This window comes from Nanorana parkeri, unplaced genomic scaffold (assembly GCF_000935625.1).
Source record: "Nanorana parkeri isolate BGI_ZX_2015 unplaced genomic scaffold, ASM93562v1 scaffold309, whole genome shotgun sequence".
In the NCBI taxonomy this organism is placed as follows: domain Eukaryota; kingdom Metazoa; phylum Chordata; class Amphibia; order Anura; family Dicroglossidae; genus Nanorana; species Nanorana parkeri.
The window spans coordinates 517,310-537,899 of record NW_017306577.1 but is presented as its reverse complement, the minus strand read 5'-3'; the positions used below and the strand labels follow the sequence as shown (position 1 = coordinate 537,899).

Here is a 20,590-nt window from a genome sequence, read left to right as displayed (position 1 = left end):
TATTGTAGGTGTAATGATCAGGTGTTCACATGCTTTTGGCCATGTATTGTAGGTGTAATGATCAGGTGTTCACATGCTTTTGGCCATGTATTGTAGGTGTGATGGTCAGGGGTCCACATGCTTTTGGCCATGTATTGCAGGTGTAATGGTCAGGGGTCCACATGCTTTTGGCCATGTATTATAGGTGTAATGGTCAGGTGTCCACATACTTTTGGCCATGTATTGTAGGTGTAATGATCAGGTGTTCACATGCTTTTGGCCATGTATTGTAGGTGTAATGATCAGGTGTTCACATGCTTTTGGCCATGTATTGTAGGTGTGATGATCAGGTGTTCACATGCTTTTGGCCATGTATTGTAGGTGTGATGATCAGGTGCCTGAACTCAATTGGTAGGAGATTGTCCACATACCTTTGTCCTGGAAGTGTCACTATAATGGTCAGATGTCCACAGAATTTTGGCTATGTATTGTAGGTGTAATGATCAGGTGTTCACATGCTTTTGGCCATGTATTGTAGGTGTAATGATCAGGTGTTCACATGCTTTTGGCCATGTATTGTAGGTGTGATGGTCAGGTGTTCACATGCTTTTGGCCATGTATTGTAGGTGTAATGATCAGGTGTTCACATGCTTTTGGCCATGTATTGTAGATGTGATGGTCAGCGGTCCACATGCTTTTGGCCATGCATTGTAGGTGTGATGATCAGGTGTCCACATGCTTTTGGCCATGTATTGTAGGTGTAATGATCAGGTGTTCACATGCTTTTGGCCATGTATTGTAGGTGTGATGGTCAGGGGTCCACATGCTTTTGGCCATGCATTGTAGGTGTGATGATCAGGTGTCCACATGCTTTTGGCCATGTATTGTAGGTGTAATGGTCAGGGGTCCACATGCTTTTGGCCATGTATTGTAGGTGTAATGATCAGGTGTTAACATGCTTTTGGCCATGTATTGTAGGTGTAATGGTCAGTTGTCCACATACTTTTGGCCATGTATTGTAGGTGTAATGGTCAGGTGTCCACATACTTTTGGCCATGTATTGTAGGTGTAATGATCAGGTGTCCACATACTTTTGGCCATGTATTGTAGGTGAGATGATCAGGTGTTCACATACTTTTGGCCATGTATTGTAGGTGTGATGATCAGGTGTTCACATGCTTTTGGCCATGTATTGTAGGTGTAATGATCAGGTGTTCACATGCTTTTGGCCATGTATTGTAGGTGAGATGATCAGGTGTTCACATGCTTTTGGCCATGTATTATAGATGTGATGGTCACGTTTCTACTTACATTTTGACTGCATATTGTAGGTCTAATGGTCAGGTGCCTACATGTTTTTGGCCACATATTGCACTGCTGATGGTCAGGTGTCTCTACTTATTTTGGCCATACAGTCCATACAGTGTATATTGAGAATCATCCGAATGTGTCACTCTGCTGGCAGTCCCATAGAGGACCGATCTGTGCTTTTCATTCCTCATCTGCTGCTTCTGTATATGGCACCCCTGGTAATCACATTGGTGTTTATCTTTCCAGGCAAAACAGGATATTCTTACATTTATTTCCCCGGTTAGGCGGAGAACGGGATCTTTATCGTTATCAGTATCAACATATTGTCTCCCTGATGCGCGGCTTTGCAAATGATCTACTGCAAGTGGCTGAAGCATGATTTTCTTTTTCTTAAATGAGTATCTGATAGTAAAGAGGACGAGATGAGGAAGTCTGCGCTGATAATGCAATTCCATTCCTGACTGCTGACACCCAATGGGCTGTAACATTTGTGTGCTGTGGGAAATGGATATGCGCTACGTCTGTCCCTCTCATTAGGACAATTCACTTTCGTTGTGCTTATTTGGATTTCAGCAGCAGCTAAGAACATAAGAACGTCGGGTCAAACGAACAAAACAAAGCATTCTTTCCTGACATCTAGTGCAGGAGGTTTAAACTGGTAGTGATACATTTATTGCCTAAATTCCTCATCTAAGTAAGTTATTATAGTGGACCTTTCAGTAACTATGTGTCGGTAGGGATACATTCCTGACATGTCACAATATACAGCTACAGACTCAGTATCATTTATTATGAAAGGCTCTTCTGTTTATCATTAAAAGACCACCGCTGAGCTCCAAGTCCAGTGACATTGCCTATGCTGAGATACCGTTATCAGTCTTCTGCGGGCAGGAAGAAGCATTTCCTCAGTCTTCCCTCCCCCAGTGATCAGTCTTCTGCAGGCAGGAAGAAGCATTTCCTCAGTCTCCCCTCCCCCAGTGATCAGTATGCTGCAGGCACGAAGAAGCATTTCCTCAGTTTCCTCTACCCCAGTGATAAGACTGCAACTTGGGTAAAATTACCCTTTAAAAAACGTAGTGTAGCAATGACTCCTATAGGAGCTACTGGATCTTTATGGACTCTCCTGCCTTCCCAAGGGTTACTGACCCTGGAAGGGCACCCAAGGCACTCACTGACCCAACTAAGGCGACAGACAGACTTCAGATCCTTCAACCTTCTTTCTTCCAATGTATTGGTTCAGTTGTCTTGGGGAGAGAGGGTTAGGGTAGAGAATACCGAACATCAGCAACAAAAAGTCTTTGGGCCCATCCTGTCTTCTATCTTCCATCATTATTTCACCTCTGCCACAGATAGGCTGTCAGACTAATGTAGGTTCTGTCGGCCCGGGTGGGCGCCTACCTTTCAGCATCTTCAGCCTCTGCCCCAGGCCAGTTTAGGACACTCTAAGCCCAAATGGGTACCTAGGAGAACAAACCCCCTTTCTTGGCTCTGGCTTCCTCCTAAAGGCAAAAAAGTCTAGGAAGCTGCAGCTAAATCCTACTCAGGCATCACCCTGGGAGGCAGGAATCTTCCACCACTACTTCTCCATACAAAGCCTAGGAGAGAAAGGATCCTTCTAGTCTTTCCAAATGTTTGTATATTGTTTATATGGTTATACATTGTATCTTCTTACCCTATCCACTGGAGAGCATTCAACATGAGCAATGTCCTTGGGTTCAGAAGAAACCAGCACAATGCTCAGGTTGGCTAAAGCCTTGCTGTAAAAAAACTAAGGGGTCTATTCATCAACTTTGGCCTGTGAATCTTTGTGAACATTAATTCTGTTCCAATAGTGGCAATAACTAACGTTCTTAATGTATTTTCTTTTCACAGCAAATGTAATGTAATTTAACACTGCATTATGGCCACTAAATGCAGCTGAGGAGCATAGGAAATATGTAATGTAATGCATTGAGTTGTAAATCCACATTATGGCCACTAGATGGAGCTAAGGAACATACATACTTATTGCCTATGCTCCTCAGCTCCATCTAGTGACCATCATGTGGTATTATAACTCACTACATTCAACCTGAAAGTATACTAAGAATGTTTGTTTTTGCCTCTTTTTTGTGCATAGAATGAACGTTCACAGAGATTTACAGGGCGAATGGCTCTGCCAATTGTTTAAAAAAGGAACCCCTAACTTAGACTAGGGACAATCCACTTTAAAGGAGGTCCCAACAGAAGTAATACATTGTTAGTGTATTTTGAATGCACTTGTAATCTATATACAGTTTAAAGAAACATGGTCATGTGGAATTATATTTTGCCCCCCGGTGGTGTAGAAAACCTACTCAAAGCTCACATAGAAGGATAAACTCCAGCTTCTCCATTCTTGAGCACTAAAGAAAGGTTGTGCCGACCTCCAGCCGCTCTCCCTGAAGTATTCTCGATCCTTTGTCACTGCGACAAGTGTCCTTTTAAGCGCCTCCAATATGTCTGTTTGTCATTTCTCTTGCAGCTCTCGACAGACATGAGTGAGCGATGTGACTTGGGCAATCTCATCTGAAGGGCCGAGTTGTTCTTTTGGAGGAGACTTCTAGATGAGACTCGCTGAGACACTGAATCTGTGTGAAGAGGCCTAAGGATTTAATAGGATGTCAACGGAGACAGAACTTCAAGTGGCTGTGAAAACCAGCGCAAAGAAAGAATCCAAAAAGAAAGGTAATTGTCCTCTTGTTTTGGGAGAAGGGGGGCATAAGGGACTATGGAAGGCGCCATATGAAGGCTGCTACATGTTGACTGATAAGGGTTTATAATGTATCTATAGCGGTGCGTTTTGCTTGGATTTGTCTTTATAATCAGTTCTTCTGTGGCTATCCATACCTGTCAGTCATTGGTTTCATTGTATTACAGCTTTGCCTCCAACAATATTAAAATGTAGCAGAGCCTAGGGGGAAGAATGGGGAGAAAAGGGGGTGGCTTGCTGAGTTTATTGCTTATGAGTGACACACTATCCAGCCAATGGCATGTAGGGAGGAAGAGAATTGTCTGTTCTTGGGCTACATGCTGAAAATGATAGAATGTAACAGACACATGGGGGAAGAGGAGGAAGTGTAGAGCTCAGGGCAAGGAGTCTTGAGTGAACCAATAATTGTGAAGAGAAGGGGAAAGCTCCATTCTGAGACAAAATATCAGCAATGAAGCCGGGCAATTCCTCATTCATGGACACGTCAAATTTGTTTGTCTGCAGTGCTTCTTTCTAAGCAACAATCTATTAGTATATATAGCAGAGGTACAGATGGGTATAGGGGAGGATACAGATGGTAGAAGAGCTTACAATCTATTAGGATATAAGGGAGGATACAGAAGGTAGAAGAGCTTACACTCTATTAGGGTATAAGGGAGGATACAGAAGGTAGAAGAGCTTACACTCTATTAGGATATAGGGGAGGATACAGAAGGTAGAAGAGCTTACACTCTATTAAAATGTATCTGTAACACCACCAACATGGCCACAATCTGCACATTACACTGCATGCTCTGAATCCCTCTTTGTTTTGTGGGTTCAGAAGCATCCCGAGTCATTTATCACCCCAACTATTCACTTTCTATATACACCAGACGGTCTTTATTGTCATACATAGTTATTCTCATGCTGGAATATATGCTGACTGTACAGCACCTGAGTTTGTGATGTTCTCCGGTTGTGAAGCATTCGGGTTTTATAGGACGTTGCACCTGTAGTCTGCGTGATAGATGTCCTGGGATCCGCCGGGAGAAATGTATTTTTGCCTGTCAGCAGCTGACAGGAGCTCCTGGTGATGCCGCTGTACTGGATGAGAATGCCGAGGATTAAACAGCCCAGTGTTCCTGATGGTGCTTTGAAGCAGCGTGGGTGATCTGTGATAGAAGTGTGCCTATATTATCTCTGAATTGGTTTATAGGGCCATTAGAGTCCAGAAGTCCCAACATGCATTGCTGTCTGCGGCATGACGGCCCACACTGTGTAGCACAGAAGAGTCTCATAAACATAATTCAGTGTATTTGGCTTTATTGCCATTAAAGGTTTGTGGGTTCTTCTATTTATAAACAATTTGCAGAGCCATTCATCTGGTGAATCTCTGTGAACATTCATTCTGTAAGAATAGAGATAAAAAACTAACATTCTGAGTATATTTCTTTTTAGGTTGAATGTAACATTTGGAAAATACCAGATTATGGCCACTAGATGGAGCATAGGAAAAAAAAGTATTTATGTTCTATGCTCTTCATCACCATCTAGTGGCCATATTGTGGTATTATGTTACATTTAATTCGACCCTTAAAGGAGAACTATGAGGGGGGTGCTTTTCACTCGCCTCATAGTTCTAGCCGACCTGTGACAATGAGACTGTCACAGGTCGGCTCAGTAGATCGGGAGGTGAACGAACACATACCGGCGTTCGCTCACTTCTCGATCCTGTCACGGCTCTCTGCCGTGACAGGGGAGGCGCTGGATTCCCCCCTCCCCGCTCCGATCCGCCAGCGCTGACTGGCAGATCGGACGGGGGAGGGGGCGAGTACAGCTGGCTCTGCCTCTAGATGTCGGGATCCGCTCCGGCTGCGGCGTCTCAGTATACTGCGAGCTGTAGCTTGCGGTATGCTGAGCCTAGGGTGACGGGACGACGCTAGTTTGTGTCCTCCCGTTACCCTAAGGAGAACTATGGGGAAAAGCCCTGACCCCATAGTTCTCCTTTAAAGAGCATAAACTAAGAACGCTTGTTTTTGCTTCTATGCGCACAGAACGAACATTCTGGCATTCAGGAGCCCCCGAATGCAATTCAGAAATTCATAACCCGAATGCCATTCGGTTCTGGTTGCCCTATACATATATTACTAAATCTGAGGCTTCCAGACCTGATTGGCATTCGGGAGCTCCCGAATGCAATTCAGAAATTTGGATCCCGAATGCCATTCGGGTCTGGGATTCTCAGATGCATTGAACCGTAAAGCACATCTGATTGGCCAGAAAAGTCACATGTCCGATTCAGATTAGTTCTTGAACGAAATTCGGAAACATAAATTCGGATTCGGACACATAGTGATTCGGAAATTTGGATCCTGAATGCCATTCATGTCTGGGAGCCTCAGCTTTAGTAGTAATATCTGTATATGGTTTTTTGTTTTACTCGCAGCGAATATTCGTAAACTTATCCGAAACTAACGAAAATTCGGATTTCGTCTGAATCCGCAACCCGAACCGAATTGAATTTTGGATCCGAATCCCAAATTCTGAAATAATTAAATATCCGAACCAAACTGAATTTTTCCGCAGCTTACGTGTCTATTGTTTTGCAAGCATCAAATAGACATAAAACTGGTATATTTAAAGGCCCAAAAGGGAGCAAATAAGAGAAGGTTTATGGGGGGGGGTTTATGTATATTACAAGTCAGGGGGAGTGACTCAGACCGGTAAGGTACCAGGTCATATCTTTTGATTTGTCATGAGCGACCTGATGCTCGGTATTTGTTGGGCTCTATGTATGATGGTTCTCTTTTTGTTTTGCATGTAATATATGATATACAGTATACAGTGTATATATACTATATATAGTATATAGTAATATACACTGAGTGGCCAGATTATTATGACCACCTGACGTTTGTAGGCAAATGAGCTATAATTTGGCGCTGAAGTTGCTAGAGGGCCAGACCATTATAAATAGGGAAGCGGGTTGGTTACCACGACAGTAGAAGTGATTTGTTTCTGAAGATACGGGGTGTATCTGTTTCTGAAGATACGCGATGTAACAGCCTTTGAACGCGGGATGATTGTTGGCGCTCGGAGCCATGGAGCGAGTATCAGCAAAACAGCAGAATTCGTTAAATGTTAAAGTGTTAAAGTGTTTAAAGACCGGACTGTCAGCCGAAAATCTGGGTCTGAACGTGCGAATTGTGGCCGTCAGCGACTAGTCAATGTTAGGGCAGAACGGGGGAGGGGCAAGACTGGTACAAGACAACAGAAGGGCAACAGTGCCGTGTCAGATTCCTCGCATCACCTTTCATCATCTCGTGGAGTCACGAGGCGGCCCAACCAAGTACTGATGGGGTGGTCATAATAATCTGGCCACTCAGTGTATATTACTATATATATTAGGGATGCACCGATACTAGTATCAATATCGGTGCCGATGCCGAGTATTTGGGCGGGTACTCGTACTCGGCCAAATGCTCCGATGCCTAGCCCGATACTTCCAGTATCAGGAAGCCGGGCAGCACGTCATTACACGCTGCCCGGTTTCCTGATTGGCCAGGAAGCGGCTCCAGGCTCTCTCGTCACTTGTGATGAGACAATTGACAAGAGAGCCAAGTGTGTAATGACGCGCTGCCCAGCCTCCTGAATGGTCGGTAAGCTGACCAATCAGGAAGCCGGGTGCCGTGTAATGACGCAGTGCCCGTCATTCTGATTGTCCGGGAAGCCGGCTTCATGCTCCCTCGTCATCTCAGGATGACGCGGCACCCTGCTTCCTGATTGGCCAGCAAGCCGGCTCCATGCTTTCTCGTCACATAGTGACGAGAAGCATGGGACGGCTTTTTTGTTGATCGGAAAGCCGGGTGGCGAGTCATTACACGCCACCTGGCTTCCTGAATGGGACATGCGGTACTCAGTAATTGGTATCGGCGAGTACTGGAAAAAATATATATCGGTACTTGTACTAACGGTATCGGTGCATCCCTAATATATATCTATACATATCTATCTATAACTATCTATATACTGTATATACTATAGTGCAGTTTTTTCAAGTTAATTTTAGTGCCTAAAAACACAATATAATGCCCATTTTTGTAAAATATAAAAGATGAAGTTATGACGAGTAGATACCCAACATGCCAAGGTTTTTTTTTTTACTTTACCCCATGTGATAGCAGATTGGTAGTGACAGGTCCTATTTAGGGTGATATTATATATATATATATATATTATTACTAAAAGCTTTGTATTTTGGAGGAAAGAAAATAAAACACATAACAAGGAGGCAATAATCCAGAGTCCTCCACAATGCCGCCAACCTCCATGAAAGGATTTCTCCCGCTGACGATAATTGCATTCCTGCGGCCAGTGCTAAAGGGACGATTCGCAGGTCACGACCGGGCCCCGGCATAGGGACAATAGCTGCTGCTACCCTGGCTGTGCATGCTGGGAATTCCGGTTCAGCTAACTCATAGAATGGAGGGGGGTCGGCCCTCACACCTCCTGACTATTCGCTCCAAGGAACATAAGCCAGTAAAGAATATAACGGAACATTGTGTTGCTCTTAAAGGTTCTCGAAACTTTCAGGTTGCTAAGCAACAGTTTATAATGTGCATGAAGAATTAAACATGATACTGTAATTAGCTTGTGAGGAAGATACAGATTTTTTTTTTTTTTCTCCTTCACTTGTACACATTTTCTTCACATTGAAACTTTTTTTAATGCATTTTCTTTTTAAAAATATATATATACATATTAGATAAGCGCCATCGGTGAGATGTGTGATACATAGTTGCCAATATCATAAAATGATTCTGCTTCTGATCTGGTATATGGGAAGTCCGTCTATATACTGCTGCATACAATATGCAATCATAATATATATTTTTTTAAACAGAATATTGATACTCTGATTACAAATTTTTGTATTTATAAGAATTCATATTATTTCATTAATAAAAATACAACTGTGTAAAAAAATACCACATGTAAAAAAAACAAAAGGTAAGATAAAGGAGAGAAAAACAAGAAAATGGGAAAGATTTCCTTTCGCTATGTCACTCACTCTGTATTTAATTGTGTTCTGGGGGTCCAGAAGACCCCTAGTGTCACCTTTACACTCTAAATAAGCTATTGAAGTGCAGATCGCACTTCAATAGCTAATTGCTGGGCTTCAGGATCCGAGCGCTGACAGCGATGGGACCAGAAGTGATGCAATACGCGTCTCTCCCTTATAAACGGGCCCGGTGCCACTGATGTACTATGGACGTCACTGGTCACTAAGGGGTTAAAAAATAAAACTCGCCATCTAAATGCAAACACAAATCTGACACGTAACGAGAAATGCGTCCTATGGCGTTCTTTTTATGCCGGGTATTTCTTAAGTAAGCGTTGTCCTCCCTCGGCATGACACGACTGCCAATGTGTCGATAGAAGAGGAAAGATTCCTATAGCGGATAACGAGTCATCGGGCGCTGCGTCTCCCCTCCGGCGACAAGGCAACCTGGAGATAGAACATCTAATCTTTATGGAAAGTGACATAACAGCGACATTCTCTTCCTGACACGCCGCGCCGCCGCAGCCGCACAATTCAATCTGTTCCGTGAGTCGGGCTGACAGGATCTTCGGCCATCAGGATTTATCGCTCCTTAACGGCGTACTGTACCTTCCTGTAAAAAAAAAAGTTGCCGCCAAACGCTTTTTTTCAAGGATAGAAATCACAGCAACCCGAAATCCACCAAAGACCTAAAAATAACCGTATTGAAACCTTTCACCGCCGAGGCGTTTTGTTTTTTTTAATATTTCACATTTTAGGCCTGAAAATTACTTAAAACCCCCAAAACATTATCTATGTATTCTGAAAGCAGAGACGCTGTAGGATAAAATGGCGGCAGTTGCCAGTTTTTACGTCGCACGATGTTTTGCGCAACTAAAAATTTTACCAAAATCTTGGTACAAAATACACTTACGTTAATTTTAGTGCCCCAAAAACACCATATAATACCCAATGTTTGCATAAACTATAAAGAAGTAGTTATGACAATAGATACCCAACATGCCAAGGTAAAAAATTGCGTGCGTCTGTGATACGGCGACAAAATGCGGTAGCCCAAATTGTCCGATGCTTCAAAAGCCTCTACAGGTCATCAGTTTAGAGATATCCGTGAATATTGTCCTGGGAATCATTGTTCTCACTCTGGCACACGTGGCCATACCTAACATGTGTAGCGTAATCGCCGTCTTCGGATATAGGTGCACCCAACGTGTGTTTATGTTAATATGCGTGCGCTCCTCGCAGGGGTGGGGGACTTTTTATTTTTTATTTTTACAGTTTATTTTATTTTTTTTACTTTATTTTTTTAACGTAATTGCTAGAACATAAGGGGCCTTGGAAGCCCCCTATGTGATAGTATACTAGTGGTGACAGGTTCTCTTTAAGGTGACATTAGTGGGTCTAATATACCTCAAGTGTCACCTTTCTACTCCAAATAAGTTATTGGAGCTCAAATGACACTCTAATAACTTTTCCCCCCTCTTCTGTATAAATATATATATATATATATTGTATATACTGTATGTATTGTGGTATTGTGTGGCAATCCCGCTGTAGAATTGGGTGTTATGATCACCCAGGACGTTCAGCCAGATGGACCGAGAGTTGTCAGGAAGCGAGGGATTGTCTGGATGGATTCTGCTTGGGATCCTGGAACTGGGAGGTTTCAAGGTGATTCAGGAGGGGGTAAAGCTCCAGTCCTGGGTCCAGCAGTGACCAGCACCCGATGATTGCACAGGTGTGCATAGCCATTAAGGAAAGGATGCTGGCTAGGGGGAATTAGCTCCTGCTGGGAGATAGGAACAGACCTTGTTCAGGTGTCAGAAGAACGCCCCCAGAAGTCAGAGAGGAGTCAGGTGAGCTCCTGTTGGGATAGGAAGGGACGGTGTTCAGGGGGTCAGGAGAACGCCCCCAGAAGTCAGAGAGGAGTCAGGTAAGCTCCTGTTGGGATAGGAAGGGACGATGTTCAGGGGGTCAGGAGAATGCCCCCAGAAGTCAGAGAGGAGTCAGGTGAGCTCCTGTTGGGATAGGAAGGGACGATGTTCAGGGGGTCAGGAGAACATCCCCAGAAGTCAGAGAGGAGGCAGGTGAGCTCCTGTTGGGATAGGAAGGGACGATGTTCAGGGGGTCAGGAGAACATCCCCAGAAGTCAGAGAGGAGGCAGGTGAGCTCCTGTTGGGATAGGAAGGGACGATGTTCAGGGGGTCAGGAGAACATCCCCAGAAGTCAGAGAGGAGGCAGGTGAGCTCCTGTTGGGATAGGAAGGGACGATGTTCAGGGGGTCAGGAGAACATCCCCAGAAGTCAGAGAGGAGGCAGGTGAGCTCCTGTTGGGATAGGAAGGGACGATGTTCAGGGGGTCAGGAGAACACCCCCAGAAGTCAGAGAAGAGTCAGGTGAGCTCCTGTTGGGATAGGAAGGGACGGTGTTCAGAGGGTCAGGAGAACACCCCCAGAAGTCAGAGAAGAGTCAGGTGAGCTCCTGTTGGGATAGGAAGGGACGGTGTTCAGGGGGTCAGGAGAACACCCCCAGAAGTCAGAGAGGAGTCAGGTAAGCTCCTGTTGGGATAGGAAGGGACGGTGTTCAGGGGGTCAGGAGAACTCCCCCAGAAGTAAGTGAGGAGTCAGGTGAGCTCCTGTTGGGATAGGAACAGACAGTGTTTAGGAATCAGGAGGACTCCCCCAGAATTTAAAGGGGAGTCAGGTGTGTGTGCTGGAGGCACACGAAGACAGCCAGGGAGGCCGGGAGAACTGGAGAGGCCAGGAGAGCCATGAGCCTGAGGGGGGCCGCCAGTACAAGTGCGGGACAACACTTCAAAGAGGACCGGTGGGTCAGAAGTGGTAGCCAGGAGGCTAAATTTATGTTGTTTTGAAGCCTTGCATGGAGGTTATGGGTATCCAAGGTGGATGTATGAACTTTTTTCTTTGAATAAAAGTGGGCTACCAGGCCCTGAAACAGAAGATATTGCCAGTGGACTGCATCCTTATATATATATATTTTTATTATTATTATTTATTTTTGCAGCCCTGATGAAGGGTGAGTTTATTTGCCCCGAAACGTGTTGGATGTTCTATGTGATCATTAAATCATTAAAGGGAATTGCACTCTGTTATCATTTCGCTTGGTGCCCCTTTGTGTTTTATTGCTTTGAAGGTACGTACCGGAGCCGGTGGGCTGCACTCAGGGGAGGATGGGTGGTGCTGGGCTGTGTTCATTATAAGGCAACATGCAGAACATATACAGTTGTCCTTTAAAGGAGAACTATGAGGCGAGTGCTTTTCACTCACCTCATAGTTCTAGCCGACCTGTGACAATGAGACTGTCACAGGTCGGCTCAGTAGATCGGGAGGTGAGCGAACACATACCGGCGTTCGCTCACCTCTCGATCCTGTCACGGCTCTCTGCCGTGACAGGTGAGGGGCTGGATTCCCCCCTCCCCGCTCCGATCCTCCAGCGCTGACTGGAGGAACGGACGGGGGAGGGGGTGGGTACAGCTGGCTCTGCCTCTAGATAGGCAGAGCCAGCTGTCAGTCACGCAGCTGGGCGGATCCAGACATAATTGTCGGGATCCGCTCCGGCTGCGGCAGTCTCAGTATACCGCGAGCTGTAGCTCCCTATATACTGAGCCTAGGGAGACGGGAGGACGCTAGTTTGTGTCCTCCTGTTACCCTAAGGAGAAGTATGGGGAAAAGCCTTAACGCCATAGTTCTCCTTTAATACATCAAAGTCCTGTCGAAATAGCACAGCTCATGACAAAAATTATCCTACACAATTAGACCATCTGTATCCCACGAGCCCGACATGGCCGTCTTAAAACGCGTTGGGCGCAGCACTCGCCCTCCGCGCTCCTTGTTCCGGTCCCGTGAATCACAAGGTGAAATTCGCAGCCGTCTGCCTTTTTACCTCCCGCACCAGCCGCTGATCACTAATTTCCCTGAAACATGTCACTCTTCACTCCGGCTTCCCGTAAGAGGACACAATTCCTCCTCCTCTGAAGATTGAAGGAGGGGGGTGGAATGGAGCGCGTTCTCCAAGGTCAAGCGGCGATCCGCGGTCCCCATTTCCACTTCAAATAAAGCGTTGGTTCAAAGAGAACGTCAGATTTTAACTCGAGGTGATGCGACGCTTTTAATGCGAGAATACGAAGAAGAAAAAAAAGGCGCAGGACTAAGTACACTTCTGAAACATGTCGGTATAACAGGCGCGGAAAGCCGGCGCGCTTCAGAAACTCGCACATCCGATGTGTTCATTAACGCTAATACCGTGACCTTTCCTTATTAATTTCAAGGGCCAGTTATTTCAGATTGACAATTTATTACAAGGCGCGCTCTCGCACGCGCGCCCGCGCCAGAGATTTTTTTTTGCAGTTTCTCAGTATTCCGTAGAAGGCAATTAAGACTTTTTTTCTTATATCTTAATGAAGTGGCGCCCGAGGCGACTCCGACAACGCTGACGACAACGGGGTCATCTTTCCGGGGTGAAATCTAATCAAGGCTGCGGGGCCTCTTTGATGCTTTTCACACATTTCGCTTTAGCACAAAAAAAAAAAATGACGAGCTGCGAATAGCTGACATTCCGCTGTGTGATGGGAGTGGGAAGTCCGCATTAAAGGGGATCTCCATCTCCTCAGGTCACATGACACAACTTGACAAGGTTCTTTATTTTCACCCCCGATGCTTTTAAAGGTTATTTATCCATTCAAAAAGTGCAAAAATATCCATTGATCCCGCCAGAAATCTGGTGAGCTGAACATTGTTACATTGTTATCAGGAAACAATGTTCACTGCTATTCTCTGAGGACTACAGAACCCCTCCTCTCTCTGGTATGGAGAAGCGGAGAGGGGGAGTGTGATCTTTCCCATACAGTAGAATCAGAAGCCGTTGTCACTCTAGGAGAGGAAGTGTGTTACTGGCAGGATCACTTGCCTAAATACAAGAGCCATGTGTATTCTTATTTGAATCTTGGTGAGCTTTGTGTATTTCTTCCAGATCTGTGCAAAGCTTCTAACTTCCTGTAATAAAGACCGGTCACTGCTGTTCTCTATTTGTGCAGGGTGACTGGTCTTGTCTCCGCCACCTGCTGTAATAAAGACTGGTCGCTGCTGTTTTCTCTCCTTGTGCAGGATGACTGGTCTTGTCTCCGCCCCCTCCTATAATAAAGACCAGTCACTGATAATTTCTCACCTTCTGCAGGGTGACTGGTCTTGTCTCTGCCCCCCTCCTGTAATACAGACCGCTTACTGCTGCTCTCTCCTTGTGCAGGGTGACTAGTCTTGTCTTCGCCCCCTCCTATAATAAAGACTGGTTACTGCTGCTCTCTCCTTGTGCAGGGTGACTGGTCTTGTCTCCGCCCCCTCCTGTAATAAAGACCGCTCACTGCTGATCTCTCTCCTTGTGCAGGGTGACTGGTCTTGTCTCCGCCCCCTCCTGTAATAAAGACCGCTCACTGCTGATCTCTCTCCTTGTTCAGGGTGACTGGTCTTGTCTCCGCCCCTTCCTCTAGTTTTACTTCCTCTGATGTCACTGCACACTGGGAGCTTCTCACAATGTACATTAGAAGCTGCAGCAAGTCAGATTTGCCTCATTCCCTGGCTGGAAGACCTCCATCATCCTCTCTGCTCTGGTGTCTGTTGTCCAGTGTTGGGTGAAGAGTTTGCAATAATATTTGGATGCTGTATACCAGATATTGGTATATGTCTGCAGTTATCTAGCTGTATTCTTCCCGTTCTTATCCCCCCCCCAAAAAAAAAATGCAAATTTTATTTTGATATTTAAAATTAAATGTAAAAATACATATGAAGATTACGTCGGCATATTTTTTGCTGCATTAAGTGTGACATTTCTATCTGTACCCTTGGCACGACACGGAGCTTAGAAAACGGGGGTAACAGATGGTAAGTTTTGCGAGAAGCCTGCGCCCCGGTAAAGATTGTTCTGACACAGTCTGCTCCGGCAAACACGCTATAAATAAATTACGTTTGTGCCGGAGAGGAACGGCGGACCAGCTTCCGTCAGCTGTGCGAACTACTTGCTTAAAGGGAAACTCCGGATGGAATATTTAAAGTGACACTAAACTCAGGAGTTAATACTTAAATACTCATAGTCATGTGATTCATCGGGTCCCGAGTCTTCTTTCTTCTTCTCCTTCATCGAGTGTCCGCGAGACATTTTACATTTCTGCAATGGGCAAGTTTATTCATCAATAACTTTATCATTACTTAAAGTGACAGTAAACTCAGGAGATAAATCCTAAAAATACATTCAAGTCCCTTAACTCTGAACAACAATGTATCTTATTTGTGTATCACTCGGCTGTAGATCCTCCAATCATCTCTGAATTGGTGCCGACACTGTCCTTCCTTCTGGAGGGGGGCGACTTTTGTTCACCGTGGTCCCTGTGTGTGTTGTAGAGTAGTCACCGCTCCAAGCTCACTCCCGGGATGGACTACAATCTCAATACAAATGAGTAAACTAAACCTGAGATTGTAGTCCATCCCGGGAGTGGGCTTGGAGCGGTGACTACTTTACAACACACACGGGGACCACGGTGAACAAAAGTCGCCCCCCTCCAGAAGGAAGGACAGTGTCAGCACCAATTCAGAGATGATTGGAGGATTTACAGCCGAGTGATACACAAATAAGATACATTGTTGTTCAGAGTTAAGGGACTTGAATGCATTTTTAGGATTTATCTCCTGAGTTTACTGTCACTTTAAATGATGACAAAGTTATTGATGAATAAAGTGGCCCATTGCAGAAATGTAAAATGTCTCACGGACCCTGGAAGAAGGAGAAGAGGAAAGAAGACTCAGGACCCGGTGCATCACATGACCATGTGTTAAGAGGAGTATTTTAGGTTTTTGGATTAGTTATTTTGTTTAAACCAATTTACAGATTACAACAAGTTTGTAAAGTCACCAATCATGAATCTGTTTCTTCTCTAAAAGCTTTTTTAGGCAAGTAGTAAAGGCACCTCTTTACTTTTAATATTAATAATAATATATTATTATTATTATTTGGCCCTACTGATGTCCTCTGATGGGTTTTGCCCCCTACTGGGGCTTAAAGGGTAAATTCACTTTCCCAAGTAATTTGGAATTACCTGCTCCGGTCTGGTTCCCTCACCACCCATGCCCCTTCCCCTCCTGCTATACTTACCTTTTGTTGAACACTTCTTCCCCTGTGCTGATATGGTTGTACTATCCATACACCGTACTGCCGTTGCAAAGTGCAAGCACTCATTGGTCAGCGCAATCACCTGAGCACAGTCACGAATGAGAAGCGCTTCTTAGCATGCTATGAATAGTAAACCCATACCAGTGGAGGGGAAGGAGTGTTCACCAAAGTGTAAGTATAGCAGGAGGGAGAGGGGGCCAGATTGTCCCAATTGTCTTGGGTTAAGTAAACGTACACTTTAATGAATGATAAAGCCCCCTAGGGGAATGAAACCCATCATTGGAAGTCAGCAGATGGAGAGTCTTCAGTACTTGCCTCAATAAAGCTTATCGAGAAGCGACGCATTTGCAGTTCGTGATCTTACAAGTTGGCTCTAACACCCGCAACTGGCGGTGCATGGACTGAGTAGGGATGATGGGGTCATAAGATAGCGGTATCTAACCTAGGTTAGGTACCGCTATCCCGTGACTCTGCCCCATACCTAGGCCATGAACCGCCATCAAGTTTTAAGTTTGTTTTGTATGTGTATTGTGGGAGGAGACTAACCACCCGCAGCTGGAGGTTCATTGCCTGAGTAGGGATGATGGGGCGGAGTCACAAGATATCGGTATCTAACCTAGGTTATGTACCGCTATCCCGTGACTCTGCCCCATACCTAGGCCATGAACCGCCATCAAGTTTTAAGTTTGTTTTGTATGTGTATTGTGAGAGGAGACTAAACACCTGCAGCTGGCGGTTCATTGCCTGAGTAGGAATGATGGGGCGGAGTCACAAGATATCGGTATCTAACCTAGGTTAGGTATGGTCTCCATTAACAATTCAGAAGACACAGAAGAAGTCTGGGCAATGGCGGCGAGAAGTGGCGATAGTAGCGGTAGAACGTACAATAAGATATTTATTCCGGACTGAAATGGATTGATGGCACACCGAGATTGCGTAGGTGACGGGAACTAGAGTAGAAACTAATGCATTGCTACAATGTTTTCCTTCTTACTCTCGGAGTGGCTGTTCATGATACATGGAGATTAGAGGTGCACTGAAATAGAAATTTAAAAACCGAAAAGAGAACGTAATTTAAAAAAATTGTCAGGCCAAAACCGAAAGCGAAAATGTTTTTATGTTAATTGTTTTAATATTTTATTTTGATTTTATAAAGTTTTTAATTTTTTCAATATTTATTTATTAATTCATTTTTTATTAAATATTTTTTACTTTACTTTTAGGGGCTTCGGGGAAATATTAGGGGTCTCAATAGAAAAAGAGATTGAGAACACAGAGTTCTCATCTGTATCCCCTGTTATAAATGAACAGGAATCCTCTATGAGTGTTCCTGTTCATTGCTGACATGAGGACAGAGTATGTTTAACCACAATCATGAATGGACAGGAGGTGATGTAGATCACTTCCCATTCATTCATAAATGAGGATATAGTAACCATACCATGTCCTCAATTATCTACAAACACTCAGCGATCACTGATCACCGACTGCTTGTACCCGCTCTCCTCTCTGACACGCTGTCACAGGAGGCTGAGTGGGGCGGTGCAGGGAGGAGAGCTCCGCCTCCTGTGACAGCGCGGCCTGTCTCCACCCACACACCGCTCTTCCGGACTGTGATAGGAGGCTGAGCGGTGTGGGAGGAGAGACACCGTCCGCTCACAGCGTTCTCCTCCCGCAGCGCTCGGCCGGCTGTCACAGTTTCTCTCCTCCCCGCTGGGACACAGAGCAGCGCCCAGCGGGGAGGAGAGAAACCTGGGGTGCGTCGCTGTATCGGGAGAAAAATGGCACTTTGGGCATATAGCCCAAAGTGCCATTTTTGGGCCGATATGTTTCGGCAGCCGATATATCGGTGCATCTCTAATGGAGATGACTGCCTAATCTGTCTGTCGCTCTTCAGCTACACAAGACAGGGTGGAACTGTTCAATCTGGAATAGATCGGAGATGAATGCATTTCTGCACCAACAATCTACCGAATGTGGCCCTGAATTCCGTTTGGCAAAGTTGGATAATTGTGACTTGCTGGCTTTTTCTTTTCAGTTTTTTTGTAAATTATATTTAAAGGTACAGTAATACCTTGGTTTACGAGCATAATTCGTTCCGGCAGCATGCTTGTAATCCAAAGCGCTTGTATATCAAAGCGAACTTCCCCATAGGAAATAATGGAAATTCAGATGATTCGTTCCACAACCCAAAAATATTCATATAACAATGATTACAATACTGTAATATAATACTGTACAAAATATAAATAAAAATAAACCAATTACAGTTACCTTTGTGGCCGGTGTGAGGGGGACAAGAGAGAGGAGGATTATTGTGTAGGACGACTTTCACTGTCACTAATGGAATCACTGCTATCTCTTGACTCAATGCAATCTTTTTCATTTCGTGAAACCTTAACAAGGAATCTATCCAATGTGACATTGCATTGTCGTTAAACAGACTCATCGCTCGCACTGCTACAGCCTTATTCGGGTGGCGCTTTTCTACAAAATTTTGCTCTTATTGCAAGACATTTGCTTGTATATCAAGGCAACATTTTTCATAAATGTTTGCTTGTCTTGCAAAACGCTCTCAAACCAAGTTACTTGTAAACCAAGGTATCACTGTATTATAAGAATCAGGAACCAATCAGCTTGGTGTTCAGTCATGTGATCACCAGGTCAGCTGTGACAGGATGATCACATAACTTTGTTTATAAACAAAGCCATGTCCACGACAGGTGCCACACATTTTTTTTTTAGGTCAGGGGTGGTCAGGGGTAGACAGATTAATATGGAATTCAAGAGCCAGCAGGATTTTTTGCTAGGTGCCAGATCAATTAACAACAACTAGAGAAAACCCTCAGAAGTTAGGTGTCAGCTATTATTTTTAAGGAGCATCGGTGACCTGGCTCCTGGGATTCGTCCAGCCCCCTTTTAGGTGCACTCATTGTGCATAATCCATGTGGAGTATTGATGAAAACATTAAATCAAATAAATAAATGAATAAACCTTACACTTATTTAAATAATTATTTAGGAAAATTAAATTCAGGTGCATTACTCATGGTGTTAATGGCAAGTTAACCGGCATACACTGACGCTGTTGCAGTTGGCCTGGGCATCTTGGCTTTTAGGGTTAAATCTTATTTCCACTTTCATGTTTTGGATGCATTTCTGCAGAAACAGCGCGGTAATGGCGAGGACATTTCTGTACCGCTGATTTTAATGGCACAACATGTAAAACGCATGCAAACCGCAGACATTACATTTTAATTAAACTTGGCTTATGGGACCAAGTACAAATTGCTTCCTTATGCTGGCCATACAAGTTCCAGTCTGATTGTACCCCCCTTATGTTTACCAAAGCCTCTGTGATATAGATTTTACCTGATTGGATGCAAATCAGATGGACTATTTAGACCCCCCCCACCTCCAGCCCCACCTACATGACCCATAGGAAAGGTAATGCACATTGTACAGACGTGCAGAGCAGTAAAACCAAAAGTACTGCATGATCCTCCCCAAAAGACAAACTCTGTTGGACACGGCTGTTGTATAATCTGTTGTCTCCTAGACTGGTAGCAGGCACTGCTGTGCTTCTATGATGGAGGAATAGATCTCAGTCAATGATGCTCTCTGCACTGACAGTCTCACCCCATTAGTCCGGCACTGCTTAAAATGTTAATTTTGCTTAGACCCCGCTGTCTGAGCTGGCAGTTCTGTGTCAACACTGGGAAGCTCCTTGATAATTTATTGTGCTGTTTATACAATGGACACGGCTGGGAAAATTGCAATTCTCCAGCTCTTCAGGAACTACAAATCTCAGTATACTCCTGCTACCGGCTGCTCTGTGGCTGTTGTGCTGTTAATCATCCGGGGGCCGATGTGTACACATATTATGCTTTCATACTGCAGTGAAAAAATGTTTTTGTAGATATTGCAACAAGAATATGTTCATAGGAGTGTTAAAAAATAAAGTTGTGAAACTCATATTGGCTTGAAACACATTTCTGGCCCCTTTCTTCTATCTCATAGGTACTCTATTGGAGAGATCTCTGTGCTGAGTTCCCAGGTCCGTACACCTGCTGTGCCCATTATGAGGGGTTCCCACCATCCCTGTGCTGTGTTCCCGGGTCTGTACACCTGCTGTGCCTATTATGAGGGGCTCCCACCATCCCTGTGCTGATTTCCTGGGTCTGTACACCTGCTGTGCCCATTATGAGGGGCTCCCACCATCCCTGTGCTGAGTCTGTACACCTGCTGTGTCCATTATGAGGGGCTCCCACCATCCCTGTGCTGAGTTCCCGGGTCTGTACACCTGCTGTGCCCATTATGAGGGGCTCCCACCATCCCTGTGCTGAGTTCCCGG

At 44.8% G+C, this 20,590-nt stretch overlaps 1 protein-coding gene across 5 annotated transcripts in view; it reads left to right on the top strand.

The window, feature by feature from the left end:
- Positions 1 to 3,796: 3,796 nt before the first annotated feature.
- The window catches only part of DAB1 (DAB1, reelin adaptor protein), a 178,797-nt gene continuing 162,003 nt past the window's right edge, over positions 3,797 to 20,590 (top strand). For all 5 annotated transcript variants that reach the window (XM_018557894.1, XM_018557892.1, XM_018557893.1 and 2 more), the window contains exon 1: positions 3,797 to 3,996. In XM_018557894.1, the coding sequence (XP_018413396.1) occupies positions 3,930 to 3,996 (67 nt within the window). In that variant the 5' untranslated portion in view covers positions 3,797 to 3,929. The remainder of the gene's footprint in view (positions 3,997 to 20,590) is intronic.